Source organism: Oncorhynchus kisutch, unplaced genomic scaffold, assembly GCF_002021735.2.
Source record: "Oncorhynchus kisutch isolate 150728-3 unplaced genomic scaffold, Okis_V2 Okis03b-Okis08b_hom, whole genome shotgun sequence".
NCBI classification, from domain to species: domain Eukaryota; kingdom Metazoa; phylum Chordata; class Actinopteri; order Salmoniformes; family Salmonidae; genus Oncorhynchus; species Oncorhynchus kisutch.
Window position 1 is genome coordinate 6555817 of NW_022261980.1, and position 24883 is coordinate 6580699.

The 24883-nt window shown below is 42.9% G+C and overlaps 2 protein-coding genes across 3 annotated transcripts; both read left to right on the forward strand.

Annotated features, from left to right (window-relative positions):
* The first annotated feature begins 6480 nt into the window (after positions 1–6480).
* LOC109876444 (oocyte zinc finger protein XlCOF7.1-like) lies at positions 6481–9049 on the forward strand. Its single transcript, XM_020468864.2, has 2 exons — positions 6481–6800; positions 7599–9049. Exons 1-2 carry the CDS (start codon positions 6491–6493, stop codon positions 8759–8761), a joined length of 1473 nt encoding a protein of 490 aa, XP_020324453.2. The 5' UTR covers positions 6481–6490; the 3' UTR covers positions 8762–9049.
* A 1801-nt stretch (positions 9050–10850) lies between these two features.
* Positions 10851–24819, forward strand: taldo1 (transaldolase 1). 2 transcript variants are annotated; one of them, XR_004206723.1, is made up of 8 exons: positions 10851–11166; positions 11465–14049; positions 18042–18165; positions 20348–20455; positions 20870–21001; positions 21251–21426; positions 21613–24135; positions 24376–24819. XR_004206723.1 is itself a non-coding variant. In XM_031812701.1 (8 exons), the coding sequence occupies exons 1-8, from the start codon at positions 13950–13952 to the stop codon at positions 24406–24408; spliced, it is 1017 nt and encodes a 338-aa protein (XP_031668561.1). In that variant the 5' UTR covers positions 13786–13949; the 3' UTR covers positions 24409–24819. The 2 variants fall into 2 exon arrangements, 1 of the variants encoding a protein (XP_031668561.1); XM_031812701.1 differs by lacking the exon at positions 10851–11166 and having other exon boundaries at positions 13786–14049; positions 21613–21810; positions 23990–24135.
* Positions 24820–24883: the final 64 nt, after the last annotated feature.

Sequence of the window (24883 nt, forward strand, 5' to 3'; positions counted from 1 at the left end):
CACACACACACACACACACACACACACACACACACACACACACACACTTATTTGAACTCAAGTTAGCACAATGATGACCCCATGTGGCCATTATAGGGACTACAGTGGGAAAACAAATATTGAATATCGTTTTTTTCTATAAGCAATGATAATCCATAAATATGATATTCAAAGTATACTTTATTATCCAAAAACAGAACATGTTCCAGCATAAAAGAAAAATAGAAATGTCAAATTTGTCAGCAGTAAATTTTCCACAAGCTGCAATTTCCAGCAACAGTGTGTGAAAACCTTGTGAAGACTTACAGAAAACGTTTGACCTCTGTCATTGCCAACAAAGGGTATATAACAAAGTATTGAGATAAACTTTTGTTATTGACCAAATACTTATTTTCCACCATAATTTGCAAATAAATTCATTACAAATCCTGCGAAAGTATTAGGCCCCCTTGAACTTTGCGACCTTTTTCCACATTTCAGGCTTCAAACATAAAGATATAAAACTGTATTTTTTGTGAAGAATCAACAACAAGTGGGACACAATCATGAAGTGGAATGACATTTATTGGATATTTCAAACTTTTTTAACAAATCAAAAACTGAAAAATTGGGCGTGCAAAATTATTCAGCCCCTTTACTTTCAGTGCAGCAAACTCTCTCCAGAAGTTCAGTGAGGATCTCTGAATGATCCAATGTTGACCTAAATGACTAATGATGATAAATACAATCCACCTGTGTGTAATCAAGTCTCCGTATAAATGCACCTGCACTGTGATAGTCTCAGAGGTCCGTTAAAAGCGCAGAGAGCATCATGAAGAACAAGGAACACACCAGGCAGGTCCGAGATACTGTTGTGAAGAAGTTTAAAGCCGGATTTGGATACAAAAAGATTTCCCAAGCTTTAAACATCCCAAGGAGCACTGTGCAAGCGATAATATTGAAATGGAAGGAGTATCAGACCACTGCAAATCTACCAAGACCTGGCCGTCCCTCTAAACTTTCAGCTCATACAAGGAGAAGACTGATCAGAGATGCAGCCAAGAGGCCCATGATCACTCCTGGATGAACTGCAGAGATCTACAGCTGAGGTGGGAGACTCTGTCCATAGGACAACAATCAGTCGTATATTGCACAAATCTGGCCTTTATGGAAGAGTGGCAAGAAGAAAGCCATTTCTTAAAGATATCCATAAAAAGTGTTGTTTAAAGTTTGCCGCAAGCCACCTGGGAGACACACCAAACATGTGGAAGAAGGTGCTCTGGTCAGATGAAACCAAAATTGAACTTTTTGGCAACAATGCAAAACATTATGTTTGGCGTAAAAGCAACACAGCTCATCACCCTGAACACACCATCCCCACTGTCAAACATGGTGGTGGCAGCATCATGGTTTGGGCCTGCTTTTCTTCAGCAGGGACAGGGAAGATGGTTAAAATTGATGGGAAGATGGATGGAGCCAAATACAGCACCATTCTGGAAGAAAACCTGATGGAGTCTGCAAAAGACCTGAGACTGGGACGGAGATTTGTCTTCCAACAAGACAATGATCCATAACATAAAGCAAAATCTACAATGGAATGGTTCAAAATAAACATATCCAGGTGTTAGAATGGCCAAGTCAAAGTCCAGACCTGAATCCAATCGAGAATCTGTGGAAAGAACTGAAAACTGCTGTTCACAAATGCTCTCCATCCAACCTCACTGAGCTCGAGCTGTTTTGCAAGGAGGAATGGGAAAAAATGTCAGTCTCTCGATGTGCAAAACTGATAGAGACATACCCCAAGCGACTTACAGCTGTAATCGCAGCAAAAGGTGGCGCTACAAAGTATTAACTTAAGGGGGCTGAATAATTTTGCACGCCCAATTTTTCAGTTTTGATTTGTTAAAAAAGTTTGAAATATCCAATAAATGTCGTTCCACTTTATGATTGTGTCCCACTTGTTGTTGATTCTTCACAAAAAAATACAGTTTTATATCTTTATGTTTGAAGCCTGAAATGTGGCAAAAGGTCGCAAAGTTCAAAGGGGTCGAATACTTTCGCAAGGCACTGTATGTCAGCGCCTGAATTTGAATGGTCAGGTGGGCCCATCCACTGCTTCTGTCCTGGGACCACAGTTCTAGAGATGCAGCATTCCCCAAACTCCATCTGCAACGTGGTCATTAAAAAGTGTTATGGACAGATAAGCACAGTCAGAGACGGCTACATTGAGAGGAGACAGTTATACAGGATACGATGACGAGACTCCATGGGCACCGGAGCGGAAGTGCTGGGAGATGGAACCGACAGAGCCCCCTCAGGACGTCCACGGATGACCAGCAGGTAAAATATACCCAAAAAGCACTACATCATGCCCAAAACATGGAACATAGACAGATTTCTGTCACGTAACAAAACCACATAACAAAATACACGTAACACAAACAATCTTTCACAAAGACATGATGGGGAACAGAGGAATAAATACATGTAGATTGATTGGGGAATGAAAACCAGGTGTGCAGGGAACAAGACAAAACAAATGGATAAATGAAAATTGGAGCGGCGATGGCTAGAAAGCCGGTGACGTCGACTTCCGCCACCCGAACAAGGAGAGGAGCCGACTTCGGCGGAAGTCATGACAACTGCTTTGCTTTATGTTGGCCAGGTCGCAGTTGCAAATGAGAACTTGTTCTCAACTAGCCTACCTGGTTAAATAAAGGTTAAATAAATAAAATAATAAATGGGACACTAGTCAGTTTAATAATGTCACTTTAGTAATGTTTACATATCTTGCATTACTTATCTCATATATATATACTGTATTCTATACTATCTACTGTATATTTGTCTGTGCCGCTCTGACATTGCTCGTCCATATATTCATATATACTTACTTCCATTCCTTTACTTAGATTTGTGTGTATTATGTATTTGTTGTGAAATTGTTCCATATTACTTGTTAGATATTGCTGCACTGTTGGAACTAGAAGCACAAGCATTTCACTACAGCCACAAGAGCATCTGCTAAACAAGTGTATGTGACCAAATGTTATTTTATTTGAGATGTTAAGACTACACACAGTTATAACTGGCCCATTTGTGAGATTGACTTGTCATTTCAATAGGTAGAGGCTACAGACAAAAATCTGGGTTTATGATTGTAATTCAGTTTTGCCATGGTTTGCTTAGCTAGTTGCAGGTAGCCTATAGCCCCTGATAGGACTACATCTCATTTCAGATAGCCTACAGTAGCCAAAGCAAGATGTCAACAAGATGTAAACTGAATGATGTAGCAGTTTGTTTAGTTCAAATGGACCAACTAATTTATTCAACGTGAATATCAAGACGATTTTGAGGTAAGAAGTGCTTGTTTCCCAATAGGCTGCTGGAATAGGCTACTGAGGAAAGGGTCGTAATTTCAATCACTGAATGAAATATTAATAATATGTATGTGAACTGTATATTCCTGTCAACAACTGCCAGTGTTTTTGTAGTTTTTTTACCTGTAGCCTAATCTGACTGACTGTTACCATTAATCGAATGGGTTCTAATAACTGATCGGTAAATGCAGTAGTGCATAATAACACAAGGCTACAACAATAAACTTAAGAAACCTGTTTGCCAGACCCAGTTAGGCTACACAAGTTTAAATTTAACCTATATTTAACTTGGCAAGTCAGTTAAGAACAAATTATTATTTACATGATTAGTGTATCATATAATATATGATATAATTATGATTTAATGATAGCCTACCAAAAGGCAAAAGGCCTCCTGCGGGGACAGGGGCTGAGATTAAAAATACTATAAAAATATAGGACAAAACACACATCACGACAAGACACAACACTACATAAAGAGACTGAGACGACAACACAGCATGGTAGCAACACAACATGGTAGCAGGACAAAACACACATCACGACAAGACACAACACTACATAAAGAGACCGAGACGACAACACAGCATGGTAGCAACACAACATGGTAGCAGGACAAAACACACATCACGACAAGACACAACACTACATAAAGAGAATGAGACGACAACACAGCATGGTAGCAACACAACACTACATAAAGAGACCGAGACGACAACACAGCATGGTAGCAACACAACATGGTAGCAGGACAAAACACACATCACGACAAGACACAACACTACATAAAGAGACCGAGACGACAACACAGCATGGTAGCAACACATGACAACACCAAATAGTAGCAACACAACATGACAACAACACGGTAGCAAAACAACATGGTAGCAGCACAACATGGTACAAACATTATTGGGCAAAGACAACAGCACAAAGGGCAAGAAGGTAGAGACAACAATACATCAGGCGAAGCAGCCTAAACTGTCAGTAAGAGGGTCCATGATTGCGTCTTTTGAGTGTTTTTTTTGCAGCTCGTTCCAGTCACTAGCTGCAGCGAACTGAAGAGGAGCGACCCAGGGATGTGTGTGCTTTGGGGACTTTTAACAGAATGTGGCTGGTAGAACGGGTGTTGTATGTGGAGGATGAGGGCTGCAGTAGATATCTCAGATAGGGGGGAGTGAGGCCTAAGAGGGTTTTATAAATAAGCATCAACCAGTGGGTCTTGCGACGGGTATACAGAGATGACCAGTTTACAGAGGAGTATAGAGTGCAGTGATGTGTCCTATATGGAGCATTGGTGGCAAATCTGATGGCCGAATGGTAAAGATGTTAGCTACAGTGGGACTTTTTAAAAATAAAAGGGCTTTATAAATGAAAACATAGCAATGTATCAACCTACGTGACATCATAGGGCCAACCAACCTTCTGGTAGAGAATGTAGTGATGAGTACTAAAATCATCACCCATAATAAAGCGCATTGTGCTATGATAAACTGCATCTAGCAGCATCCCACCCTGCATCCCACTGCTGGCTTGCTTCTGAAGCTGAGCGGGGTTGGTCCTGGTCAGTCCCTGGATGGGAGACCACATGCTGTTGGAGGGCCAGCAGGAAGCACTCTTTCATCTGGTCTAAAAAATATCCCAATGCCCCAGGGCAGTGATTGGGGATATTGCCCTGTGTAGGGTGCTGTCTTTTGGATGGGATGTTAAACAGGTGTCCTGACTCTCTGAGGTCATGAAAGATCCCATGGCACTTATCATAAGAGTAGGGGTGTTAACCCCGGTGTCCTGGCTAAATTCCCAAGCTGTCCCTCATACCATCACGGTCACCTAATCATCCCCAGTTTACAATTGGCTCATTAATCCCCCTCCTCTCCACTGTAACTATTCCCCAGGTCGTTGCCTGTAAATGAGAACGTGTTCTCAGTCAATTTACCTGGTAAAATAACGTTCAAATAATACATCAAATCTAACGGCTTTAATGAATTGGCAGCCGCATTCATATAGATGATGTCGCCATAATCTAGGCCGATAGGAACGTTAACTGAATAATCTGCTTTCTACTATTTAGCGAGAGGCAAGACCTATATTTCTATAGAAGAAGCACATTTTTATACTCAGTTTATTAACGAACTCATCAATATGCTTTTTAAAAGACAGCTTTTCATCTATCCAGATGCCCATATATTTGTAAGCACGGACACAATCAATGTGGACACCATCCAAAGTACATATGCTTAAATCAGACTTATTTTTATGCGCTCTAGAGAACAACATATACTTAGTAATACCTGCATTCATAGGCAGGAAAGAAGAGGAATTTGTACGCTTCAGTGGATTTACTGTTTTCTAAAATGTTGAGATAGAGCTTGAAAAGCTGTCGGTTGATTTAGTCTTCATCAAGATAGTACATCAGTTTCTCAATTGTCTGAAAGATTGCCAGTCCACCACAGTCAGTTCTTCTTGCTTTAGCCCAGGCATTATTTCTCTTCGGAATAAACTCAAGATAATTCAGAAGAAAACCAAGGGTTCGATCAATCTTTGACTCTGAATTGTTTAAAAGAGATGTGTTCATCTGCCAGAGGAGTAAATATGGAGGACACATGTTCTAGAGCCAACTCAAGGTCAGGAATACAGGGGACGGCGGCTCAATCAGGGTAGAACGTGTCATTAAAAAGAACTTGATTAGAAAATGTTTTGCAATTTATCTTCTTAATTAAACAAGGATTAGTATTTTCATCTGTTTGGTATACTAATAAATACTATGGGACAAAGATAACTGAGATCATATACAAATACTCTACTAGGCAAATATTTGTGGGGGTTATTTGTAAGAATGAAATCAATCAATTAAGAGTTAACAGGGTTTTTCACATTTAGCTGTGTGGGTTTTGAGATCAATTGAGTCAGATTAATATCAATACATATACTCTTCAATTGATCTGAGGCCGGGGATAGCCAATCCAGATTCAAATTCCCGAAAATGTCCATAATTGTAGCCCAAACCAGGAAAACCTCGGACATGGCAACTCAGACTGAACTCTATTTGTTTAAATGATGTTTGAGCACAGAGTTGGGTTGGTTCACGTGCGCTCCTCCAGTACAAGCACCAGGTGGCGGTAGCACAATTTATGTTTTGCTCTATTCAGGCAATGAACACAGCCAGCTCTTACTCTGTGGTTCTAGACGCAGTTCCTCTCAGGAAGTGTTGCATGAACGAATCTCCCTCGACAGTCATTCCACAGAAAATGTCCAAGTTACAGTTGTTGCAAGCGTTTTTCTCCGACCGATTAACAACAGTGGCCGTAGAGATATCCGTGGCAGTGGAAAAAGCGTTTGCCGAGTACCAGGATGAGATCTCTCGTTCAAAGGAGGAGACTCAACGCCTGCAGACGCTGCTGGATTCGGTTTTTAATCCCGATGTAAAATTACACAAAGCAGGTAAACTATCAACAAGCTTGCCATTAGCTGCTTTTGGCTACACTGGTGTATTTACACACTAGTGTTGACCCTTCGTTAAGCCCCGCCACCGACTTTTTGGCAACCAATCGCAGCTCCAATGCAATTGTCGTCGAGCGACACCTCGGACAAGCTCACGTTTAAATCCACTGACATTTTTTTAAATTATCAATACCAGTGTGTACTGTATGGGATTTCGTTTATTTTATGCCTGCTACGTTGTGGGTTTGGAAACGCTGTCAGCAGGGTCACTGCCCTTTAAATACGTCACTCATTGAGCGGATTCGATTATGCTGAGCCGGAGCACCGGTCAATGGCCCGTGATGTGAACAGGCGTAATTGGTGAGGGAGGAGCATCCTTTTCAAATGGAAGAGTCATCTGCGCCGCTCGGTCATGTTGTCGACAAGCCAGCATGGTGCATCGTCCGGAAACATACAACATCTCTGTTTCTTTAAATATGTTAGGCTTTTCAATCTAGTTTGGAAGGCAGATTAAGTGTTTTTATCAAAAGCAATCACGTGTGCATGTGAAAACAGAGTCCTACTCTACGTGTGCTAATTAATCACTTTTGTTTTGTGTCGACTTTACCGTGGGACTTGAATGGGGCACCTGGCTCAAATACACCAGCCTTAATAAAAGCACCTATATAACGCTGTGTATGTAAATTATGCGAACATTAGCTAATAAATTATGTCATTACAGTCTCAAGTCACAGAGGGCGATTATTTATTGAAATGTATAGATTTTTCTTTAAAGTTATTTCATATCTTTCTTTCCAGACCCCCCGCAGCTCACTCTCACTGTTTCTGGAGATGAGGTTCCCCCTGAGCAGCAGCACTGTGAGGAGGAGTGGAGCGATCAAGAGATCATCGAGTCCATATTCATTTCCCCCTGTGTGGAAATCAACAGTGATCAGGACTCACCCGGGTGCTCACGACTTTACCAAACTCTGAAGAACTCCCTTCCCACCATTGTAGCAGAACCGATCCAAACAAATCCAGATGGAGAGGACAACAAAATATCAGAATGTACCAGTGACACTCCCCTCACACAATTAAAGCCTCTCAAAATGAAGAGAACACGGTTAAAGAAAGGACAAAGATCTTACATCTGCACCGAGGGCAAGACAACCAGTGAATTGAAAGCGCCATTGAGGCTTCACACAAGGAAGAGGCTCTACAGTTGTACCGAGTGCACGGCAACCTATGACAGACCTTGTCATTTGGAAATACACAAGAGAACTCACACAGGTGAGAAACCATACGAGTGCAAAGACTGTGGTAAATGCTTCAACCGCAAGAATAGCCTAACGATGCATATGCTAACTCACACAGGGGAGAAATCATTCTGCTGCCATGAATGTGGCAAACGCTTCGGTCTAAACACGAGACTGATACTTCACATGAGGACACACACAGGGGAGAAGCCACACAAGTGCCCTTTCTGTGCCAGATGCTTTACATTTCCAAGTCACTTAAGTCGTCACAAGAAGCTCCACACAGGAGAGAGACCACATCAATGCAATGTATGTGGGAAATGCTACACGCGGAAGGAGCACCTGACAGACCATATGACATCCCACAGTGGAGCAAAACCATACAGCTGTATGCAATGTGGCAAATGCTACGCACTGCAAGGAAACCTGAGAGCGCATATGGCGAGTCACACAGGGAATAAGTTGTTGTGCAGGTGCGCTGTGTGTGGATTAGGTGTTCTAAATCTAAGTCGCCACATGCAAGAAGTTCACACAGGAGGCAAACAGCATCAGTGCCAAGATTGTGGGAAGTGCTTCAACCGAAAGGAAAAAGTGACAGAGCATATGAGGACTCACACGGGAGAGAAACCGTATCGATGTCATGATTGCGGCGAATGCTTTAGGCTCAATGTAACCCTGAAGAAACACATGATGACACACACATCTGCGGCAATTGCTGTTCCATGAGAGAAGATGTGAGAACTCAAGATGGGACATACACAGGGAGAAATCTGTGTAGCGCAATGCATGTTTCAGCAATATTGTTTAGATGTTTCAATGTTCACATTCAATGTTCATTTTTATTGGCTTGTTTTTATACATGGTCCATTTGGAACTTCCATCTCAAACTGAACCTTTATCTGTCTCTACATGTGAGTTGTTGTTGGTGCTTTCTGTTGGTATCAATAAAAAAATTATCAACATGGAAACTCACATTGCTGCTGTTTCAATAAAGCACAAAGACTGCATTTCTAACACCCTGAATCCCTATGGTAGAATCTTACTCAGGACATCTGAAACATGTTTTAGTTTTATGAATGACTGTCTGTCGACTTGGGAGCAGAGAGGGAGTTTCTCCACTTTTGTAAACTATGTGCACTGCCAGGATATTTGTTGCAGGGCTCATTGTTCATTAAATATGTCTTGATTAACAAGAGACCGTTATTATGACAGCCTATTTTTCATCAAAACTCTGCTCAGGTAGATGGAAACGTGGTAGATGGAAACGTGGTAGAAACGTGACCGCTCATGATCCAGGGCGTCAGGTAGCCTAGCGGTTAAGAGCGTTGTGTCAGTAACTGAAAGGTTGCTGGTTTGAATCCCCGATCAGACTAGGTGAAACATCTGTAGATATGCCCTTGAGCAAAGCACTTAACACTAATCGCTCCTGTAAGTCGCTCTGGATAAGAGTGTCTGCTAAATCAGCAGATCTCAAACTTCTCCTCGGCGACCCCCAGTCATTCCAGTTATTTGATGTGTTCCAGAGTTAGCGCCCCTGATTCAACTTGTTAACTAATTAGGTGAAAAAATACGTTGCTCTGCCGTTGAGCAAGGCACTTAACCCTAACTGCTCCAAGGGTGCTGTACAATGGTTACCCTGTTCATGACCCCCCACCCTGCGGGTGTCTCAGGGGGATTTGGGATATGCAACAACAAAAAATGTCAGGACAAATATATCACCCCCCAAATAATAATGATTCATTATCAAGCCCTTGAATAGGTGAATCAGGTGAGCTAGTTCACAGCTACAACAAAATAGTGAAAAGTTTGTGGGTCCCGAGGAGAGTTATGGTACATGGTATTTTATTAGGATCCACATTAGCTGTTGTGAAAGCAGCAGCTACTCTTCCTGGGGTCCACGCAAAACATGACATAATACAGAACACTAATAGACAAGGCCAGAACTATATCAATTTAAAAATGGCACACGTAGCCTACATATCGATACATACAAACTATCTAGGTCAAATAGGAGAGAGGCGTTGTGCCGTGAGGTGTTGCTTTATCTGTTTTTTAAAACCAGGTTTGCTGTTCATTTGAGCAGTATGAAATGGAAGGGAGTTCCATGCAATAATGGCTCTATATAATACTGTACGCTTTCTTGAATTTGTTCTGGATTTGGGGACTGTGAAAAGACCCCTGATGGTGTGTGTGTGTGTGTGTGTGTGTGTGTGTGTGTGTGTGTGTGTGTGTGTGTGTGTGTGTGTGTGTGTGTGTGTGTGTGTGTGTGTGGTGTGTGTGGTGTGTGTGTGTGTGTGTGTGTGTGTGTGTGTGTGTGTGTGTGTGTGTGTTGGCTATGCAAACAATTTAAAATTTACAACACATTAATGTTTCTTATAAAAAGAAGAAGTGATGCAGTCAGTCTCTCCTCAACTCTTAGCCAACACCAAGTAATTTAGTCTCCTCAACCTGTTCAACAGCCACACCATTCATTACCAGATTCATCTGAGGTCTAGAACTTAGGGAATGATTTGTACCGAATACAATGCTCTTAGTTTTAGAGATGTTCAGGACCAGTTTATTACTGGCCACCCATTCCAAAACAGACTGCAACTCTTTGTTACGGGTTTCAGTGACTTCATTAGCAGTTGCTGATGCATATATGGAGCATCACTGTGCTAAATGTAATCAATCCATCCATACCCATTCTGCCCTGTCCTTTCTATGTGCACTGAGCTATAAGAACAACGGCTATTACTCCAGTACAGCAGGTGGCAGTGCAATGTCGGTTACGACGTTTCAGCCAATAAATGACCCATGAAAAAACAGAGGCAGTGTTTACGACTTTTTTACGACAAAATGTTCTTACTTTTCTCTGTTTACGTCCTAGTCCTGTTCAACACATATATCCCTAATCTTTGTCGTGGCTCAATGATATTACTTTATTAAACCTAAAATGTCTAAACTACATTCGTTGAATGCGTTTCTTACTGCCCGATTAACTGCGGCGGCTGTGGATATATTCGGGGCAGTGGAGAAGACTATAACAGCGTACCAGGAAGAAGTCTCCAGATCAAAAGTGGAGAACGACCATCTACGGAGGCTGTTGCTAGATTTCGGTTTCAAACCTGACAGAGAATCACAAATACCAGGTGTGTAAGACGAATCAGCAACCTATGGTTCTGTAAACGTTATTACGATTATTATCTAGCTAGTTAGACAACTGTGACAACCATAGGACTAGTTAATGACTGCTGAACTGTGCTGAACCTCGATTGTTATTAGCTAGCTAATCAGGCATCGGAATTAGATAGCGATCACTTCTCACTGCACTCTATAATGTTAGTGTGAGTCTAGTCTGTAAATGTGTTGCGAGCTAAGGGGAAGAAGTAAAACTGAAGTGTGTTGATATATCTCAATGGTAAGTAACTTCCCCATCTTTCCTTTCAGACCCCCAGCAGCTCACTGTCTCTGTCTCTGGAGAGGAGGTTCCCTCTAAGCAGGAGTGGAGTGATCAAGAGGACACAGAGACCATATTCATTCCCCCCTGTGTGGAAAGTGCCAGTGATCAGGACTCACCCCAGAGCTCATACCTTTACCAAATTGGGAAGGACAGCAAGAGGGACTCTCTTCCCACCAACTCAACAGAACCGATCCAAACCAATCATGATGGAGAGGACTACGGGGCATCAGAATCAACCAGTAACTCTCAGATCATGTCAAAGTCAAAACATACACAGGCAAAGAAAGGACAAAGTCCTCTTGACACTGGGATAACCAGTGAGCTGAGAGCACCAATGGTGGCTCACACAGGTGATAGACCATACAAGTGCCCTGTGTGCAGGAAAAGGTTTACTAATAACAACCATTTAAAAACACATCAGAGAATTCACACAGGGGAGAGGCCACATTGGTGCAAAGAATGTGGTAAGTGCTTCAGCCGCAAGGGGGATCTGGGCACACACATGAGGACTCACACAGGAGAGAAACCGTACCAGTGCAGCGTTTGTGGCAAAAGCTTCAGGCGAAACCGACTGAATGAGCATATGAGGGTACACACAGGGGAAAGACCCTATCGGTGTGCCGACTGTGAGAAGGGCTTTATTTCAGTAAGTGACCTAAAACGCCACCAGCGCATTCACACGGGAGAAAAGCCTTTTAGGTGTGACAGTTGCGGAAAATGCTTCAGTCAGATGACAACCTTGAAGAAACATATGAGGACTGTTCATAAGAAGGTTCAATTACAGAGCCGTGAGGAAAGCCCAGATCCCTGCTAGCATTAGGGACTCCTGTTCATTTATGTGATAATGACAAACAGCACAGGACATATCTTATGTTAACCATGGTACCATCTGCGTGTGCCTTAGACAATTTCTCTGACTATCGCTGTCATTCATTCATGCAATTGTGTGTGTTGTAAATCTCTTCTACAGAACAGTTGCTTTCTTTCAGGACACTGGTCTAACACCAAGATCTACCAGATGACAATCATCATGTATTGTTGTTACTTGACATTAAAGTGGATATACTGGGGGCTTTCAAACTCTGTGCCAACATTGATAGAATGAAATAATAAGACTTTTTTGGGGGGGTCTTATTTGTCCTGTTGCACACAAGTGTGTAATGGAAACGTGTTTGTTGCATATCCCAACTGCCCCTAAGACACCCTCAGTGAGTGGGGTCACAGCCAGGGTCACCATTGTCCAGCTCCCCTGGGGCAATTGGGTTAAGAACCTTGCTCAAGGGCCCAGCAACAGATTTCTTTCACCTTGTCGGCTCCAGGATTCAACCCAGTGACCTTTCAGTTGTTGGCCCAACACTCCGAGGCTACCTGCTGCCCAAGTTTGGAACAGTCACAAATCCCTCGCTAAAGCAAGTGCAGAAGCCTGCAACTAACTCATTGCCATGTGACCAAACTCTTGGGGTTGTTTTTACAGATGCAGATAATGCCTAGTCCTGGGACCATAACATACTTTCAACAATCTCTTCAACAAGAATGATTTTGAATCCAGGACTAGGTTTAACCTGTATTTGGGAAAGCGGGCCCTGGTATTTTCTTTTGAGATGTTTTGCCAGGCCTAATGTTAGGTTGTTAATCAGAGCAATGAACTAAAAGGTGTCCAACACACTGTTTGTCATATCCTGTATGTACCCTGAATATACATACACAAAGACATCTATCAAGGCAAAATAGTTACGTTGTTTTTTATTATTGTTATCTTTATTATAAATGTTCGCTTTTTCATTTGTTTTTGTAACCCACATTATCATGTATGATTTACATGATAAAGTAGATAATTGCATTCCATAATTTAATTTTATAGTCGAACTGAATGTTCCCCATTACTTCTGTGTGTGGCTGACTTGTTCAACAGTGTCATGAGTTCTTCAGCTCAGCTAAATATTGTAAACTAATATGTAGTTTATCAAGTTATGTAGGTAAGATTTTGTTAATTCATTACAGATTATATCCTACATTATCTATTACAGATGGACTTTGTACTACATTATATTAATCTATTCAAATATGAAGTGCATGAGCCTACAACCTCTTGACACAACCAACAATCTTGGTATTTTCCTTTGAGTGCCTTTGCTTTTAGTATGTTTTCATAATCAGAGCAATGAAAAAAGACATACTGTGTACAACACCTGATGCATGCACCTTAAATATGCACAAGAGGTCTATGAACTACTTCCCCGACAAGTCATTCTATTGGTCAATTCAAGTAGCAGTACAAGGCGTGAGAGCAAGTATCGTTCTCCATTGGACGAGAGCAATTTGTTGCTTCAAACCGATTTCAAACAGCCAACGTGCGCGCCCCTGTCTCTCCAGCTTCCGAGCGCCGCCGTCCACACCGCGCTTTCGTCGATCCAAAATTCCGTCTGTCTCACGTGCTTTGTGAATATAAAAGCTCTCTTGTTTCCCTTCATCATGTGTAGTGTGTCACCAGACAAACGGCGAAAGATGGAGTCGGCGTTGGAGCAGCTGAAGAAACACACGGTGGTCGTGGCGGATACCGGAGACTTCAACGGTAACAGATTGGATTGACCGCTATGCACTAACGTTACTAGCCAAGGCCAGGCAGGCATTCGCTAGAACACATTGATGTAACATGTTGCAAGGTTTATAGCTGCGTTAACGTTATCTACTTATCGTAGTCGAATATTAATTCCGATTAACTTCTATGTTTTTAGCTTTTAAATGTTGCTAGCTAGCTGTCGTATCATGTTTGGCTAATAATTAACTTACTGCACTTGTGGTTAACGTTAGCTAGTTATGACCACGGCTCTTGCACGTTCCATGCATTGCAACTTGATCGCTAATGTTAATTAATTACGGGAAGAACTATATAGTTATTGGTTTCTATTTCATGTTTTGTCTAATTTTAGAAGACTGTGAGCTATCAAACAGGAATTGCAATTCTAAAACGATGACTTACTCCTGTCAGGGCACGCACGTTAACGCTGTCACGCCCAACTACTCAACATTGGTTCTCCCACGTGACACTAATGGGGTTTAGTTAAATAACACTAAATGCAGAAGACTACCTAAAAGACGTTCAGCGTAGTTGGTTAGCTACATATGATTTATACAAATGCCATGTTCACTGCCCTCGACTGACATTACTGTCTCCCAGATTCAGAGAACTGGTTCCTCTTCCGTTTGAATAAGGAAGTAGGAATGATGTAATCAATTAGTTCCATTGTGGTGTAAACCAAACATTTCCTCATGCTTGCACTGCAAGTCAGGATGACAAGACAGAAACGGTTTACCTGCCACATGGTAATGTTAACCAGGCTCAAATGGGGCACACTGTAAGTGGATAGGCTTTGATGACCTGCTGCTTCAGTCTACACAGAATGTTTATTCTCAGGATAAGTGAAGGGGTGTTGGAGCTTCACAGGTTTTGTTCCCTGAATGCAGTAGTCTTTAGGACAGGGTTATTTTCAAATGTTTTTGCTCTCTATAGAAAATACACTGTTGCAGGAACCTGAAGAATGTGTCTATAGGACCAGTCACTCAAATGGCCTATGATTCTGAAGATTGACCAAGTTATCTGTGACCTTGCTTCATGCCTCAGCAGTTCAGTTTTTAGACTGTGGTGAGAGGAACCTTGCTGTACCCATAGGCCCGATTCCATGTTGTGAAAGGGTGCGCTTGGCCAAATCCCATTGTGAAAGGACCTCACTGGCCAACTCTTGTGCGACGCAGTGCATTCATTGGTCAACTGGTTTGAAGACTGTGAAACCGTAACTGCGATACTGAAGGACAGTTGAACCGCACCAGTTAGTATTGTATGTTGCTCTTCTCATGGTGCTACAGTCATTTGACCTGTGGGTCATACCAGTAGGATTAAAACAGGCACAATCACTTTCAAACTTCATCAAGTTCAATTAGAAACTTGTCTGGAATATAGTGTGATATCATGGATGTTTGTCCATATTGCAAAGCCTAATAAATGGTCTACCTTAGCTATGTTAAGTTATTTAAGCTGACTCGTGATGGCTTAAGTGTTCTCATTGACTATTTTGCTGGCATGCAGAATGGTGAACAGCTCAGTAAGTTGTACAATTCCTCAGTTATCCCAATGATGGGGAGGGTGTACATTTAATCTCTTTCAATGGAATAAATGCATCAGATTACATTGGCACAGAACATGCTTTATCTTGCCAGTTGCTGTCTTTGTTCAAATGGGGGTGGTTAGTGTATCTTATCTTAGGGTTGGTCTCTGTGTAGGCTTACATGGCTGGACTGATTTAGCTAAGCCTTATTCCTTCAAGAAAAGACCTCACCAACAGACATGAGGGTTTCTGCTATGAGAACAGAACAACAAATGAAAAGTGCCTCATTACTTTTCTCAAAGGAACACACTTATGGCATCTACCTATCCTTACATGTTGTAAAACCCACACATGTCATCTGTCAGGTTGACTGGTTGCAAGCACAAGCTTGATCAAATTTGAGCAACTCCTTTTTTCTTTTCTTGTCCCTGTGAAATTTGTCAGTGCTTGGTTAACAGTGCAACCCTGTACTCTTCCTGAACCATGTGGGAAACACATGGTCACTAGTGTTTATGCATGGCAGTCATCTGGTGTGCATAACAAATGGGAAGTAGTATACAAATTGCAGGAACACTTTAGCCTGAAGTTGCCCTTTTAACATGTTATTTTAACTACTTTTGTAATCTCAGTGTGGTTACTGCACTGTGTTAATTGCAGATGTGGCACATAATCATTGAACTGTAGTGAAAAGGACAGGAACTTTGGTTTCTAATTGGGTGTGTCTTAATACATATTCTATATAACCACCGGGTATTTGAAGTGTAGGCTTAATCCAAATATCTGACCCCCTGGGGTATGCCTCAAGCCCTCATTGAACAGTTACACAATCTGTCTTCATAAAGTGAATCCAAAGCTCTTGATGTGGAGAATTGTCTGCATGTTTTTCCACAAACATAATATTTTCTGACTTCCTGGTTATCTAATCTTTCTCCAAAGACCTCCAACAGATAATTCAGCTACCAGAAGTTTGTACTGTTCATTCACAAACAGCGTGTTTGGATCTGCTATTTTGGCTTGTTTAATCACTGCCAGTAATACATAATGGTGATAACATGGGTGGGAATGGATTGCAAATCGCTGCCTGTGACAGATCCAGCCATAAGGACTGGCTAAAAGAGTAGGGTATTTGACCAGAATGAGATGGTGAGAGCCTAGAATGTGTTAGTTGTTTTCAGAGAAACACGGGGGGCCTTTGTGCTTCATTGTGTTGCCTACTCCCTGTCAGTGGCAGAAGCTTGGCCAGCTGGTCTAAAGCCCATCGCCACAGGCCTCCTCACTGTAGCTGACATGGCATATCAAAACGATGGGACTATACTAATCAAACTGGAACCGGCGAGTACCCTGACCTTAGACTAACAAGGCTATAGTAAAGGCCCTCCAGTGCAAAGTAGGAAAAGCAAGACAATTGTGCTCTAACTTGAAAATAAAACCTTTTGTATTGCAGTGGGTGGCAGGTAGCCTAGTGGTTAGCACGTTGGACTAGTAACCGAAAGGTTGCAAGATCGAATCCCCGAGCTGACAAGGTAGTTAATTGGAAACCGTCATTGGAAAATAAGATTAGTTTTTCCTACTAACTTGCCTAGTTAAATAACGGTAAAATACTTTTTAATTTTTTTCATTCAAATTTACCCCAATGTTGCACTGTATTAGACCTTCACCTAGGATGCTTCACTACTAGGCTACCTCACAGGCTAAAGGGATTTAACCTTGAATGTTTAATTTGAACATTGGGTGTCATTCTTCTACTGCAGGGTTGCAGGTACACAATGGGCTGGTTTTCCTCCCAATGTTCTTTAGTTGAGGAAACTGCAGTTGGCTTGTATCTACAGTAGAGGTCACTGTTTGAGACCAGTGCTTCTTGACCCATCCAGAGCTTTCTCTAGTTCTCTCTCCTGTATAAGTGACTTCAAAATAAGCATAAGCAATATCTGAATAGACCTTTTACTGAGTTATTTCACACCTACACATCTCAGGATAAGATTGGTGAATGAAGTTGTGTCCTATGAAGGCTTGTATGTACCTTGGGACTGAAGGCATCCGCATGCTTCCCAGACAAAACAGTTCGGTTGAGTTCCTGCATATATTATGTTTTTGGACTTTTCTGGCGGCAAGCTGAAGTTTGGCGCAAAAGTCTAAGCCCACTTGTAGGTGATTGGTCAACAGTGGGGTTTCTTCAAAGTATTTGTTCAACAAGTGACACTTTTTCATTGAAATACTGCACCAAGCAGTTAATGTAAAATTGTATGAGAGCTCCTTGGCAGAAACATCATTAAGAAATCTGTCATTTAAGGTTTTTCAGATTCATTCTGATTATTTTGAGGAAGTGTACTGGCTACGGTGTCTCAATGGACAAACCAGTACTATGGCCACCTTCTCATTATTCATGTGTAGGTCTAGTGTGGCTATGAACACCTAGTGTTGTGGTGGTCTTATCTTGTCTCTCTCCCACTTCTCTGAACAGCCATTGAAGAGTACAAGCCCCAGGATGCCACCACCAACCCTTCCCTCATCCTGGCTGCTGCCAAGATGGCCGCTTACCAGCATCTGGTCGACCAGGCCATCAAATACGGCATCGCCAAGGGCGGGTAAGATGGGCACTCTGAAATGTTTACAACCCCAACCGTTTCAATGATTGGTGAAATAAGCTCATGTAATCATATTGCAACGCTGCACTGCTTCTACATTTGTATAGTAGGTCAGTGACTTCACTGACATCCCCTTTAAACAATGGGATTTTGAGTGAACAAAGAACCAGGCGTTTTCCCTTTGCTCAAGATAAGTGTTAACAATGCAGGTGCCCTGAGGGTGCTGATCAGTCTGCCTTGCCTCGCACATGCCTGCAAACTACATGTGTTTCACGGTCGCTTCGCCCTGTTATGAACATTGTCTTGGTGACTGACAACTTTGAGGTGTCCATTTGCAACTGGCGCCTATCATTTAGTCTAAAGTACATCAGTTTTGGGCTTTCCTATTCATTAGTTGCCTTGTTTAGAATGTCATATTTCCACGCCTCTAATGTACTTAGAGAATATTAATCAGTGCCAAATCGAATGGATTGAGGTGAACATGAGTACTGGAAAGTGAATGAACGTTTCAAGTTTATTACAGCACTTAATAAACTGGGTAGTTTGAGCCCTGAATGCTGATACACCACGGCTGTTGACCTGACTACCACAGGTATAAACTTTTTTTTTCTCTAATTACGTTGGTAAGTTTAATTGCAATAAGGCACCTTGATTTGTTATGTGGCCAATATGCTAAGGTTTGTATACAGACACTTGTGTCGTGCATTAGAACAGCCCTTAGCCGTGGTGTATTTTGGCCATATACCACACCCCCTGGGCCTTACTGCTTAAATATACACATTAACAACACCTGCTCTTTCCATGTGACTGACCAGGTGAAAGCTGTGAGCCCATGTTGTCACTTGTTAAATCCACTTCAATCCGACAGAGTTCAGTGTCAAATCGGAGGGCCTGTTGTCCGGGCCTCTGGCAGTCTCTATGGGGTGCCACAGGGTTCAATTCTTGGGCCGACTCTTCTCTGTATATATCAATGATGTCGCTCTTGCTGCTGGTAGGTCACTGATCCTCCTCTACGCAGACACCATTCTGTATACTTCTGGCCCTTCTTTGGACACTTAACAACCCTCTTGATGAGTTTCAATGCCATACAACTCTCCTTCTGTGGCCTCCAACTGCTCTTAAATACAAGTAAAACTAAATGCATGCTCTTCAACCGATTGCTGCTTGCACCGGCCCGTCCAACATCACTACTCTGGATGGTTCTGACTTAGAATATGTGGACAACTATAAATACCTAGGTGTCTGGTTAGACTGTAAATTCTCCTTCCACACTCACATGAAACATCTCCAATCCAAAGTTAAATCTAGAATCAGCTTCCTATTTTGCAACAAAGCATCCTTCACTCATGCTGCCAAACATACCATCATAAAAACTGTCCATCTTACCGATCCTCGACTTTGGCGCTGTCATTTACAAAAGAGCCTCCAACACTCTACTCAGCAAACTGGATGCAGGCTATCACAGTGCCATCCGTTTTGTCACCAAAGCCCCATATACTTACCACCACTGCGACCTGTATGCTCTTGTTGGCTGGCCCTCACTTCATACTCGTTGCCAAACCCACTGGCTCCAAGTCATCTACAAGACCCTGCTAGGTTGAGTCCCGCCTTATCTCTGCTCGCTGGTCACCATGGCTGCACCCACCCGTAGCACGCGGTCCAGCAGGTATATCTCACTTGTCACCCGCAAAGCCAATTCCTCCTTTGGCCGCGCCTCCTTCCAGTTCTCTGCTGCCAATGACGAGTCTCCAGCTTCAGAGCTTTCCCGATCTCCCTCACTAGCTTTAAGCACCAACTGTCAGAGCAGCTCACATCACTGTACATAGCCCATCTGTAAATAGCATAAACAACTACTTCCCTTACTGTATTTATTTTGCACCCCAGTATTTCTACTTTGCACACATCTACTGTCAAATCTACCATGCCAATGTTTTAATTGCTATATTGTATTTACGCAGTTGTAAATCAGAACTTGTTCTCAACTTTCCTACCTGGTTAAATAAAATCAGTGTAGACGGGGAGCAGACTGGTTAAGGAGGTGGGGGTGCAACTCAATGTCTGGTGTACTCCAAGTGATTACTTGGTTAATAAATCCTTAGTCTACTGCTGAAAGCTATGATCACATGTTTGCTATGCTTGAGGTATTGCACCTCACCAGTATCCTGTTCCTGTGTCTCATCAGACCTGAGGAGGAGCAGGTCACCAACACCATGGACAAGCTGTTTGTGAGCTTCGGCCTGGAGATCCTGAAGAAGATCCCAGGCAGGGTCTCCACGGAGGTAGACGCCAGGTATAGGAAGCCTCCTGCGCCGCTCGGGCCTACATAAGTCTCATGACGTGCTTTGTATCTGTCGACACCAGCTATCAGAATAACACCCACTCATACATTTTCAATATGAACGTCTGAACATAGAAATTGATCATGGCTATGGGGAGGGGAATGTTTCATATGAAATTACAGGTAAAAAATACACAATTCCACAAAGTAGCTGAATGGACTTGTTGCCTCAAATGCAACCTGGAGCCTTTACAGATCAGGGTAGCACATTGATCCTTTAAGTTGACTCTAGCTCACTGAACAGTCTTTCACGTTCACAGCAGAGCCTCAGACTCAAATGACTGGTATGGAGTCCACATAAAACGGCTCTACCAAATAGTAAGCGTTAATATTTAGATTAACTCAACCTCTTCCACTTGACATTAGGCTTTCGTACGATAAGGATGAGATGGTGTCTCGGGCCCTGGGGCTCATTGCCTTGTACGAAGAGGCTGGTATCAAGAAGGACCGTGTTCTCATCAAGCTCTCCTCAACATGGGAAGGCATCCAGGCTGGCAGGTGTGTGAGGGGGAGGGAAGGACATGAGTCATCTACCTTAGAGGCATTTTGTCACAGTAAAGTAGAATATTTTCAAAACATGCTGCTTTTGTTTTGCCAAAACTGTAATTTGATGCAAATGGTTACACAATTGACCTCCAACCTAGAAATAATGTCAATCTAAAATGTTGGCTTTGACAGCCATGGAAGCATAGTGAAGCTCTGCTGTTAACTGTCCTTTAATGTGTCTGTCAATGTGTGTACCTGCAGGGAGCTGGAGGAGAAGCACGGGGTCCACTGCAACATGACCCTGCTGTTCTCCTTCGCCCAGGCAGTGGCCTGCGCCGAGGCCAAAGTCACCCTCATCTCACCCTTTGTGGGCCGTATCATGGACTGGTACAAGGAGAACACTGCCCAGAAGAGCTACGAGGCCCATGAGGACCCAGGTATGGGCTGACTGATCCACCATTTGATAGCATGAGTGTTAACTTCTAAACTTTAGATTGGCCTCAACAGTCCCAGACCTTACGAGTATAAATAACATGCCTGGCGACATGGGTGTATTGAGTTCATTACTGCACTGGAGTGGGTTTATTAGGCATAAACATCTTTATTTTGTTCTCTTCCCTCAGGTGTGATCAGTGTGACCAAGATCTACAACCACTACAAGAAGTATGACTATACCACGGTGGTGATGGGAGCTTCCTTCAGGAACACCGGGGAGGTCAAGGCCTTGGCCGGCTGTGACCTGCTTACCATTTCCCCCGGCCTACTGGGAGAGCTGAGCAAAGACCACAGCACAGTCACGCCAATGCTCACGGTTCAGAAAGGTAACAGGACTCATTGCTACCCCCTACAGGATACTAGTATGACCTCCCTGGAACAGTTGAATGAACATGTGTTTTGTTATCACATTGTGGTTGTCACATGTGCTTAATACTGTTAAATTCTTATAAGCATCTAACCAACAATGCAGTTAAGATGATATTTACTAGATAAAATAATGAGGCTATATATACAGGGGCTATCTGTCCTGAGACAATGCGCGGGGGTACAGGTTAGTCCATGTAAACAGTCCTGGTGGCCATTTGATTGTTCAGCAGTCTTGAGGCTCGGGGTAGAAGCTATTAAGGAGGAGCTGGACTTGGTGCCCCGGTACAGTAGCAGTGAACAGTCTGACTAGGGTGACTTTGATTTTGTGGTATCCAATTGGTAGTTGGTCTTGTCCCATCACTGCAACTCCCGTATGGACTCAAGAGGCGACAGTTGAGAGCCGTGCGTGCTCTGAAACTCGACCCGGCCACGCCACACTGCTTCATGACACAATGCCAGCTTAAACCAGAAGCCAGCCGCAGCAATGTGTCAGAGGAAACACTGTACACCTGGTGACTGTCAGCGTGCATGCGTCCAGTCTGCCACGAGTTGCTAGAGCATGATGGAACAAGGGAATCTTGACCTGCCTAACCCGGACGACGCTTCCAATTGAGCGCTGCCTCATGGGTCTCCAGTCAGGGCTTGGGCTCGAACCCAGGGCTGTAGTGACTCCTCGAGCCCTGTAATGCAGTGCCTTGGACTGCTGCGCCACTCGGGAGGCCCCCACAAATAGATTTTTAACAGACCATTGGTCCCCCAAAAGGCAGCCCTCAAATTCAAAATCCTGACGTGGCCCTCAGGCCTCTGTTCTCCCATCCCTGGTCTAGGGTTTCTGGGATGACTGGCCTTTTCAAAGTACTTCATGGCTACTGATGTGAGTGCTACTGGGCGGTAGTCATTTAGGCATCTTTGCTTTCTTGGGCACAGATAATAATTTTTGTATAGACGTCAGGCCTGGTTTCAAATGTTAACTGTTTGCCTGGCTTAATGAATTAATAGAATAGTGTTAAATGCAAACTCTGAACATAGGGTTTTAAGTATTTGAAGAGTTTCAAATGGTGTTCCATCTCAGGTCTGGTCCATGCAGGTGTCATATAACATTGGTTCATATTCTAATGGAAAACTCACTGCATCATATGGGTTCAGTGATGCAGTAAATATACTATCAATGGTGATTCATGGTTGTGACAGGGTTACATGTTATCTAAGCACATGGAAGAAGCTCTCGTCCCTTATACTTCAACTCTAGATTGTATCTTCAGGACACAATTCTGTGAATGTAATCTGTTCTCACACTCCGGCTTTGTTTTGAATGTTAACCTGCTCAAAGCGTCAGACCGGAACAAGGGGCTGATGGGAGGGATGTGTGTGTCATGCTCCAGACTCAATGTTTCCTCTGTCGTAAACCATACACAGAAAGCAGGGTAACCATGTACTGTATGAATAAGCAATAATTCAAGCCAAAAATGTTGGTTACTTTTAAAACTTTAAAAAAAAAAACGTTCAATTAACTTATTTTAAGAACCATTTGAATCCGTTCAAGGAAAGCTGGTGAATTAGGTCTACTTTGGTGACCCCCTTGAGGTAGAATCTGAGCCCTGTAAGTTACTGTTACACACTAGCAGGTCAAAGACCCAAGTTTGTTAGACCCCTCCTAAGGAGAACTTGCGGAGGCCCCTTCAACATTGGTTATGCAGTCTCTTATGAGTTGGAATGTGTCTCATAACCATTTTGTTCAGTCTCAATTTGAACCTCGGGCAACAATGGCTGTAGTTCAAACCTACAGAGAAACAAATTCATTGCTATGTATTTAGGAACTCCTGTGTATTTCAATGTCTGCTTTATCTTTGAGGCTTCTTAAATGGATGCTTATGTCTCTTCCCCTGGGCCAGGTCTGCATTGAAAAAGGGTATTTATCCTGCATCCCAATGCAGACATTGCTTCCTTCATTAAACACCTGAAACCATTGAGGGGATAATGAGGTCCTCTAAGTAAAACCATATGCTGTAAGCATTCTGGTAGATTGCAGTCATACTACTAGTCCTTCAAAGGCCTGGGGACGACAATCCCATTGGACCAAGGATGAATTAAACTAATGGCAATTCATTACATCTCTCACTTTTGTCCCCTGTTTAGCCAAGGCCTGTGATTTGGAGAAGGTTCACCTGGATGAGAAAGAATTCCGCTGGCAACACAACGAGGACCGCATGGCCGTGGAGAAGCTCTCTGACGGCATCCGCAAGTTCGCTGCCGACGCCATCAAGCTGGAGACCATGATCAAGGTGAGACCGTGACTGGAGCGCTGAGGTTGTAAATGTTTCTGAATGACCTGTAAAGTAGCAGGAGATGGAGTCTGGTGCACCTGTGGAAAGTCCATGTAGGAACAGCAAGAACTATTGACTTGACATTTTTAAGACTTGTTTGGAACAAAGTAATGCTGGATATGGTGTCCTGGGTGACACTTCGACAACTAAGTTCCCTTGCCTTTGTTTCCTCTTTCATATGGTTGTTTCCCTCCACAGGAGAAGATGCTGAATGTGAAGAACGGCCAGTGAAGAGGGACCAGATGTTCAACCCTCCCAGCAGGAAACGATGACTGTTGTGCAACAACCACCACTGGGGCCCCAAGGGACCAACTCTCCCACCTCCCCTGACCCCAAAGTGGGACCCCCTCAACACGAATGACTCACCACTATAGGCCTGGATTGACTCTGATTTACTGTATTTTTGTCTTTACTCAATGCAGAGATTGCTTTCAATTGTGAATCCAGCACTGATGCAATGCTATTTGGTTCTTGCAGCACTAGATTTGGTCAGGAACGAACACACAACGGTCAGGCTCGGTCCAGTCTTTTTACTCATCAGCCCTTTAGTGATCTAGAAAAACAACTTCAAACTAATGATTATGAACATTCCTCAGGAAAATGATATGACAGTTTCACAAATTAAACTCTTTCCTCAGTGAACCTGTGTTCTGTCCTGAATGTTTCATTAAGGCAGGAGTGGGTATAACAGTTCATGAAGCTTCTT